The sequence below is a fragment of the Arachis ipaensis genome, chromosome B9 (genome assembly GCF_059453495.1).
Source record: "Arachis ipaensis isolate K30076 ecotype BB chromosome B9, ASM5945349v1, whole genome shotgun sequence".
NCBI classification, from domain to species: domain Eukaryota; kingdom Viridiplantae; phylum Streptophyta; class Magnoliopsida; order Fabales; family Fabaceae; genus Arachis; species Arachis ipaensis.
This window is the reverse complement of record NC_142444.1, coordinates 24,436,626-24,445,781: the sequence shown is the minus strand read 5'-3', so window position 1 is coordinate 24,445,781 and position 9,156 is coordinate 24,436,626. Positions and strand designations below refer to the sequence as shown.

General features: G+C 38.8%; 1 protein-coding gene across 1 annotated transcript; it reads right to left on the bottom strand.

Moving 5' to 3' along the window:
- Positions 1-4,944: 4,944 nt before the first annotated feature.
- Positions 4,945-7,786, bottom strand: LOC148544041 (uncharacterized). Its single transcript, XM_088498840.1, has 5 exons — positions 7,661-7,786; positions 6,753-7,609; positions 5,890-6,556; positions 5,187-5,721; positions 4,945-5,054 (listed from the first exon to the last, which is right to left on the bottom strand). The coding sequence occupies exons 1-5, from the start codon at positions 7,784-7,786 to the stop codon at positions 4,945-4,947; spliced, it is 2,295 nt and encodes a 764-aa protein (XP_088354966.1).
- Between the last annotated feature and the right edge of the window lie 1,370 nt (positions 7,787-9,156).

Below are 9,156 nucleotides of genomic sequence, written 5' to 3'. Positions count from 1 at the left end.
ATACCGGATCGTATCAAGTAGTAAAACTCACCAGAGTGAGGTCGATCCCACGGATATTAGTGGATTAAGCAACTTTAGTTAAATGATATTTTAGTTAAGCGAACAATGTCTTGATTTCATGAGATTTGAATGCTTGAAAGAAATTGCAAGGAATTAAATGACAAGAATTTTAAAGAACTAAAGTAAGGGAAGCAAATTAAATGACTGAAAGTAAATGACGGAAACTTAGATTGCAAGAAACTTAAAAGACATCAAAAGTAAAATTGCAAGAATGTAAAAATGCAGGAATGTAAAGTGCAGAAAATAAATTACAAGTAATTGAGAGCTGAATTTAAATGGCAGGAATGCTAAATTATTTGAATATAAAAGGGAATTGGGTAGTGAGCAATCAAATAACTAGAGAACAAAAGAAATGAGAATTAATGATGGAAGAGATCATTAGGGATCAGAGATGCATATTCTCATGAATTGATGTTGATCGATTCCTTCTCAATCATGGGTATAGATCCATGGCGGATTGTGAATAATTGAATTCCAATCTCTTGGCAACTCAATTTCTCATCAACACAATCAATTGCCACTCTCGTGATCTAATTGTTCATGAGAAAAGATGAAGCTCATTAACTAATCTTTCAAGCCACACAATTCCCAGAATCTCAACCTAGGGTGGTTATATCTCACATACCAACCCAAAGTGTATTAATCAAGGAATTTATGAAAAGATGAACTCTAAATTGAATTAGGTGACTCCTTTCTCAATTTCATCACACAATTCATATAGATTCAAACCCTCTCTTGATGGTGATTGAATCTTTGAAGAACAAGAGTTTCCTCTTGGATGAACCACTTGAATTGAGAAGGAAAAGAAGAGTTATCAACTCATTCAAATACACAGAGCTCCTCTCCCTAATAAAAATGGGGTTTAGTGAATCATAGCTCTAAATTCAACAACAAGTGCAATAGTAGACATTAAAATTGAGTAGAGAAGAGAGAAGAATGAAGAAGAAGTTCTTAAAACTAAAAATTTAAAGTTGCAAGAAAAACAAAATAGCTTTCAGGTATCCTTCTCGAAATTGAAGAATGCTGTAAAAATTAAAATACTAGAGTGCAAAGTAAAAGTGTCTAAGTGTCTCAAAAAAAAGTGTCCTCCTAAAGTACACACTCCTTCTCTATTTATACTAGTCCTAAGACCCATTTAGAGATCCTCAATTGGGTTAGCAATGTGGGCTTTATCCTTGTTGAATTCTTGGCTCAATGGAGGAATTGTTGCTAAACAGAGGAAGCAGAGCTCATTCACATTGCTTCTGGCCCAATGGCCTGGCGTTACTGGAAAACACGCCAGCTCTCTTCACGTTGGCAACGTGATCAAGTTTTTCTTGGGTTGGGAGTTTGGTGCTTGGTCGTTGCTAGCCCAAGTTGTTGCTAACAACTTGGCTCTTCTTCTTCTTGGTTTTAGTTTTGATGCCTAACGTTTCCCCTGGTTTGAGCTTTAATTTTGTGCTTTACTATCGACTATTATATATGGTTGGAAAGCTCTAAATGTCAGCTTTCCAACGCAACTAGAAGCACCTCGATTGGATCTCTGTAGCTCAAGTTATGCTCCATTGAAGAGGGTAAGGTTAGCTTGCCAAAATTGCACATGTTTTTGGTGAACACGCCTTTGTTTCCAGCATTTCCAACGTGCTCAGATTCTAAAGCTCTAAATGAAGCCAGCTTTTAAAGCTTCAAATGAATGCCAACCCCATACTATGATATATGGTTGGAAAGTTCTTGATGTCTACTTTCCAATGCCACTGAAATCATTACCTTTGGAGCTTTGTAGCTTATGTTATGCATCCTTGAAGGAGGCAAGGTCAGGCTGCCATGGTTGCTGGAGTTGTTGGTGAAATTGCCATCAAACACTCTAGTGCCAACGTGCTAGTGAACTCCCCTAGCCCAAATTCTTGGCCTTGGTGTTGTTGCTGGAGTTGCCAAGGAACACGCCATTTCATCCCTTGCATTGGCAACGCTCTCGAGCTTCCTTGGCTCATTCATGCTTCCTTGAGTTTCAATCTTCATGTTCTTGTTTTTGGGGCCTAAAGATGTCTCTAATTTGAGCTCCCATTTCATGCTACACTATAGACTATTATATATCATTGGAAAGCTCTGGATGTCAGCTTTCCAATGCAACTAAAAACACTTAAATTGGATCTTTGTAGCTCAGGTTATGCACCCTTGAAGAAGGTAAGGTCGAGCTGCCAACTTTGCTGGAGTTGTTGGTGAAGTTGTTACCAAACACGCCAGTGCCAATGCTAGTGAACTTCCCTTTGCCCAAGTTCTTGGCTTTGGCATTGTTGCTGGCGTTGTTGATGAACACGCCAGTTCAACCTTAATGCAACAACGTCTTCGAGCTCTTCCTTGGCCCAATTTCTTGGCCTTGCGTTGCCAAGGAACACGCCAACTCTCCCAACGTTGGCAACGCTCAAGATCACTCTCCAGGGCTACCTTGCAGTGGCCAGCGTTGTTTCTGGCATTATTGATGAACACGCCAGTTCATCCTCTGCTTGGCAACGCCTCTCGAGCTCTTCCTTGCTCTGCTCCAAGATCCTGGCGTTGTCCACAAACACGCTGGAGTTGGCAACATGCAATCCCCTGTTTCCTTGCCAAGATTGATGTATCTTCAAGCCTTCTTGCTCCAATTCTTGCTCCATTGCCTTCTTGCTTCATTACCTAACATAAACCAAAGAATCTTCCTCAAAGTCTTGCCATCTTATGCAATAAGTTTCAAGGGAATCATTCACATTAACTCATTTATAAGCTCCTTGAATAAATTGCATGAATTTTGCCAAAATTACCCTAGTCCTTGGTATTTTAATGCATGGAGGTAAAACTCATCAAAATGCTTGTTTATTTCAAAGAAAGTGAATGAAATTAAGCTAAAACTACTTAAACTAACTAGCTAATATAGCAAAGATGCAAATGCATCACAACACCAAACTTAAACCTTACTTGTCCTCAAACAAGAAAAGACCTATGCACAAAGGTTTCTTTTAATTGGAATGAGTTGAGGAGTAGCTTGTAATGCCTTGGTGAGTGAAGTGATTAGTTGACAGTGGGGTGAACTCTGAATTATATGCTCATGCAAGGATTCAGTGCTTATTAGTCCCTACATTTTTGAAGTCTTAGATCTTAGGAGTTTCATTCAAATGATATTATGGAGATCTCTTTATAGATAGTCACCTTGAAGCAGCTTATAATTTCTGTGTCTTAGCCTTGACTCTAAGGTAGCGTTTGGTGGAGAGACAGAGACAGAAAGATTGAGACTGAGAGACAGAGACTAAGAGACAGAGATTGAAATAAATCTTAGTATTCTGTTTGGTGCAAAATAAGAGACAGGAATTGAAACAAGAATGAAATTCTAATTTAATTTGCACAAAGGGTAAAATTAGAATTAATTAGTTAAAATGAGAGTATTTTAGGTATAAAATGTTATTAAAGTTTCAGTCTCCATCTCTAAAAATTTTAGTCCCCTGTGTCCCTACTTTTTGGAGGTACTGAAATACTGAAATTTTGGAGACAGAGACAGAAATTTTAGTACCAGTCTCTGAACCAACAAACACGATATTGAGTCTCAGTCTCTCAGTCTCTGTCTCAGTACCTCAAAACAAACGCTACCTAAGTGTCATGTCTCAAAGCGGCTCTTTAGATAAGCTTTCAATCAATACTCCCAAACCAGTTGGTTTTAAGGTATTAGGTGTTGAAGCACCCCTTAGGATTTACTTGCTCAAGCCTCTCTCTTTGACACATTTCTACCACAAGCATTTAACTAGGATAATAACTCTTTGAGTTCTTGTTTCTTTCTTTTTCTTCCTAGTAATTGATGCTCAGAGCCTTTTGCCATGTTCTTTTGTTTTTCTGTTTCTTTGGTTTTCTTTTGCTGCTTCTTGGATCAAAAGTTGTTTGAGAATCCCCACAATACTTCTTTGAACTCTATTTCCTGCCTATGAGCTCCCATGCAGGTTTTCACAAACATGCAACCTCAATACACATTCATACAACCAGAACCACCACTTCCCTTAATCTTTTGCTTGCCTCAAAATGAATTTTTGATTCCTCAATCCTTATTTTCAAAGAAATGTTCTTTGTTTGTATTTTATAGATATTGAGTGCAAGCAAATTCTCAAGTGTATGGTGCTATAATATATCTAGCATCTTAGTTATTGAACTTTAAAGAGACTATACTTCAGCAGACAAGCAGGGGTGTAATATTGCTTTCAATCATAACAATTTTAAATAAAAGTCAATCACTTAATAATACAACCTTTTGGAGTTCACTTGCTTTACTCCTTATCATCATCGTTGTTGGTCTATTCGTCCTTCTTTGCCTCTTTGGTTGATGATGCTTAATCCTTCCAAAAATTGAAGTGGCTGCCTACAATGAATTTTGAAAGTTGCTTGTCCCCAAGCACTTGAAGGGTAATTATCATGCGTATATGCTTATGAATTCTTGAACTACAAGTGGTGTCTAGACACCAAACTTAGTTCCTTGCTTACTTCTATATGCCAAATAGAGTGCATCTTTCATGCCTATATATTACCTCATGTGCTTTAATCCTATGAAGAAATAAAGTACAGAACTAAAAGGTAAACAAGTGAAATGTATGTTTAATCAATCTCTATGATTGTTTGGAATTTGTGACTATTCATGATTGTCTCAAGGGTTACTTTGTGCGTAATTAATGTTACTGGTGGGACACCAAACTTAGTCTCATGCATTCACCCTTGATTTTGTTTCTCTGTTGGTGCAGTCACATTGGTGTGGAACACCAAACTTAATTCCTCACAATACATAGAAATTGAACCAACCATTTATTTTGACAAGAGTATGAAAGAGTAGTTACCTAAGGTTGGGTTGCCTCCCAACAAGCGCTCTTTTATCGTCATTAGCTTGACGGTTGTCCCTCTTTAGGGAGGATGATGATCATAGTGCCTTAATCCTTCCTCTCTCACCGTGAGCTTCCTTCCAGTATCCTTCTTGATGATTTCCACATGTTCAAGTGAGAGGATTTTGTTCACTGTGTAATATCCAGAAAAGTGTAGAGATGTTTCCATTGCTTGGTAAGTTAGCATCACTTTATCCCCTGGTGAGAAGCCTTCAGTGGGGATTTTCTTGTTTCTCCATCCTCTTGGCACTTTTTTCTTGGGACTCTTTTCTTTTTCAGGAGGTAGTTCAGGTTTTGAAGCCTCAATTTTTGGAATGTCCTTGCTGAGAATCTCAAATGCGGGCTTTGGTTGTAGCTTCTCCTCTATTCTTTGAGCTTGTTGCACCACTACTACCTGTTCCTTTCTTTTCCAACATGAGCTTAGGTGCATTGGAAGTGTTTCACCAGGTGCCTCTTTCAAGTTTGGATCTATGGAATCAATCTTCATACACTCTTCCTCTTGGATGGAATCTTGCAAATTCTTGAAGACATGGAACACTATATGCTCTTCATGCACCCTTAGCATCAATTCTCCTTTTTCAACATCTATCAATGTCCTGGCAGTAGCTAAGAAGGGCCTCCCTAGGATGATGGGAGTGTTGTCATCTTCCTCTATGTCTAGGATGACGAAGTCAGCTGGGAGGAAAAATTTGTCCACCTTTACCAATACATTCTCCACTACTCTAAGAGCTTGCTGAATGGATTTTTCCGCCATTTGAAGGGCTATTTTTGTGGGTCTCAATTCATGAATCTGAAGCTTCTTCATCAAGGATAGAGGCATTAGGTTGATGCTTGCACCAAGATCACAAAATACTTTCTCAATTGTCATGTTGCCTATGGTGCAGGGGATATGAAAGATCCCTGGGTCCTTCCTCTTCCTTGGTAATCCTTTCTGGATGATGGCACTACACTCCGTAGTCATTACAACCATTTGTCCCTCCTTCAAGGATCTTTTCTTTGTCAGCAATTCCTTCATGAACTTTGCATACAATGGCATTTGTTCAAGTGCTTCTATGAAGGGGATGTTGATGTGCAGTGTCTTGAATATCTCCAGGAATTTGGAGTATTGCTTTTCTTTGTTCTCTCCCTTGAATCTTTGAGGATATGGTAGCATTGGTTGATATGCTCTCACTGCCTCTTTCTTAGTTGACTTATCACTTTGTGTAGAGGTTTCTTGCTCCTGCTTTTGCTCCTTCACCTCTTCTTTTAAGCCTTCTTTGTTATGCTCTTCCTGAGTGATGGCTTCTGTTTCTACCTTCTTACCACTTCTCAGGGTGATTGCTTTACATTCCTCCCATTTTATGGCTTTTCCTGTGTCCCTTGGGTTGTCTTCAGTGGTACTAGGGAATGCTCGCTTCTCACCTATCTCTGTGATATGTTTAGCCATTTGTCCCATTTGTCTTTCAAGGTTCCTCATGGTGGCTTCATGTCTCTCTTGTCCTTTAAGCAAACTCTCTTGTCCTTTTGCTAAACTTTGAGTAGTCTGAGCAAGTGATTGTATGTTTTGGGTAAGGGCTTGCAAGGCTGCTTCAAGACTTGAGATCCTGGGTTCATGATGGTCAACGGGGTGGTATGATAGGGTATGATTGTTGTTGCTGAAAGTTGTTTGGGGCATTGAGGTGAGCATTTTGTGAGTTGAATGGTGGTGTGGAGAAGTTATTTTGGTGGGCTTGTGAATTGTTTTGGGGTTACTGATATGTGTTTTGTGGTTTCTTGTATTGGTTAGTGTTGTTAGATGAATGATTTTGGTTGTTTGTGTTGCGGGAATGGTTGGAGTTGTTGTTCTTTTGCCAATGGTTTTGATTGTCACCCCATCTCAGGTTGGGGTGGTTCCTCCAGGATGAGTTGTATGTGTCACCATGGAATTCATTCTGAGAAGAATTTGAAGCATTCTGCATGTATTGAACTTGTTCTTGTTGCTGCTCAACATTGCTTACTTCACCTTGGCCCCATTCAATTGAATGTTGACTTGTTGTGCTCACTGAGGCTAATTGGAGTCCATCTATTCTCTTCACCATCATTTTCATTTGCTGTTGGATTTGTTGGTGCATCAATTTGTTCTGTGCCAATATAGCATCAACACCTTCAAGCTCCATCACACCCTTCTTTGGGGTTGAATTATAATGCCTCTCTGATGAGTAGTAGTATTGATTGTTTGCAACAACCTCAATGAGGTCTTGAGCCTCTTCAGTGGTCTTCATCATGTTGAGTGATCCTCTTGATGAGTAATCTAATCCCTTCCTTGCTTCTAAAGTCAAGCCTTCATAGAAATTTTGGAGTTTGACCCAGTCACTAAACATGTCAGGTGGACATCTTCTCCTTAATGCCTTGTATCTTTCCCAGACTTCATACAATGATTCCCCTTCCATTTGCCTGAAAGTTTGGACCTCTGTTTTCAACTTGATAATTCTCTGAGGTGGGTAAAATTTGGCCAAAAACTTGCTCACAAGATCATTCCAATTGTTGATGCTTTTCTTTAGGAAATGTCTCCACTGAGTTGCTCTATCCCTCAAAGAGAATGGGAATAACAACAACTTGTAGATGTCTGGGTGCACTCCATTTGTCTTAACCGTATCACATATCCTCAGAAAAATAGACAAGTGTTGATTAGGATCTTCAAGAGGCCCCCCTCCATAGGAGCAATTGTTCTGTACCAAAGTGATGAGTTGGGGTTTCAACTCAAAATTGTTGGCATGGACATTTGGGGTGACTACGCTGCTTCCACAATGCCTTGGATCAGGGATGGTGTATGAGGCCAGCACCCTTCTAGGTGGTCCATTGTTGTTGGCAACTCCATCAGGAGGGTTATGCAAATTGCCCTCCATGACTTAGTCTTCTCCTTCTGAATCCTCTTCACCAATTACCCCCTTTCCTCTTGCTTCTCTTCTTAACCTTCGGAGGGTTCTCTCATCTTCAGGATCAAATCTCATTGCCTCTGACATACACAAACACACCAACAATACAAGTAAAGCGCTCTATTGCTAGAGTGAAGTTAAAGTTAGTGAAACAAAATATCAAACAGTTAGTGGGTCTTAACAAAGAAAAGAAAAATGCTTAATCTAAACTATCATTTACTTAATCATTGTTAACCTTTTCCAATCCCCGGCAACGGCGCCAAAAACTTGATACGCGAAAATTAAAATTCACGTGCAACCGGCAAGTATACCGGATCGTATCAAGTAGTAAAACTCACCGGAGTGAGGTCGATCCCACGGAGATTGGTGGATTAAGCAACTTTAGTTAAATGATATTTTAGTTAAGCGAACAATGTCTTGATTTCATGAGATTTGAATGCTTGAAAGAAATTGCAGGGAATTAAATGACAAGAATTTTAAAGAACTAAAGTAAGGGAAGCAAATTAAATGACTGAAAGTAAATGACGGAAACTTAGATTGCAAGAAACTTAAAAGACATCAAAAGTAAATTGCAAGAATGTAAAAATGCAGGAATGTAAAGTGCAGAAAATAAATTGCAAGTAATTGAGAGCTGAATTTAAATGGCAGGAAGGCTAAATTATTTGAATATAAAAGGGAATTGGGTAGTGAGCAATCAAATAACTAGAGAACAAAAGAAATGAGAATTAATGATGGAAGATATCATTAAGGATCAGAGATGCGTATTCTCATGAATTGATGTTGATCGATTCCTTCTCAATCATGGGTATAGATTCATGGCGGATTATGAATAATTGAATTCCAATCTCTTGGCAACTCAATTTCTCATCAACACAATCAATTGCCACTCTCGTGATCTAATTGTTCATGAGAAGAGATGAAGCTCATTAACTAATCCTTCAAGCCACACAATTCCCAGAATCTCAACCTAGGGTGGTTATATCTCACATACCAACCCAAAGTGTATTAATCAAGGAATTTATGAAAGGATGAACTCTAAACTGAATTAGGTGACTCCTTTCTCAAGTTCATCACACAATTCATATAGATTCAAACCCTCTCTCGATGGTGATTGAATCTTTGAAGAACAAGAGTTTTCTCTTGGATGAACCACTTAAATTGAGAAGGAAAAGAAGAGTTATCAACTCATTCAAATACACAGAGCTCCTCCCCCTAATGAAAATGGGGTTTAGTGAATCATAGCTCTAAATTCAACAACAAGTGCAATAGTAGACATTAAAATTGAGTAGAGAAGAGAGAAGAATGAAGAAGAAGTTCTTAAAACGGAAAATTTAAAGTTG

Coding starts and splice junctions, on each gene's coding strand:
- LOC148544041 (XM_088498840.1), bottom strand. CDS start 7,786: ATGGAGGGCAATTTGCATAACCCTCCTGATGGAGTTGCCAACAACAAT. Junction 6,557..6,752: donor GGTGACAATCAAAACCATTG/GCAAAAGAACAA, acceptor AACAACTTTCAG/CAACAACAATCATACCCTAT. Junction 5,055..5,186: donor ACCTCCTGAAAAAGAAAAGA/GTCCCAAGAAAA, acceptor GATATTACACAG/TGAACAAAATCCTCTCACTT.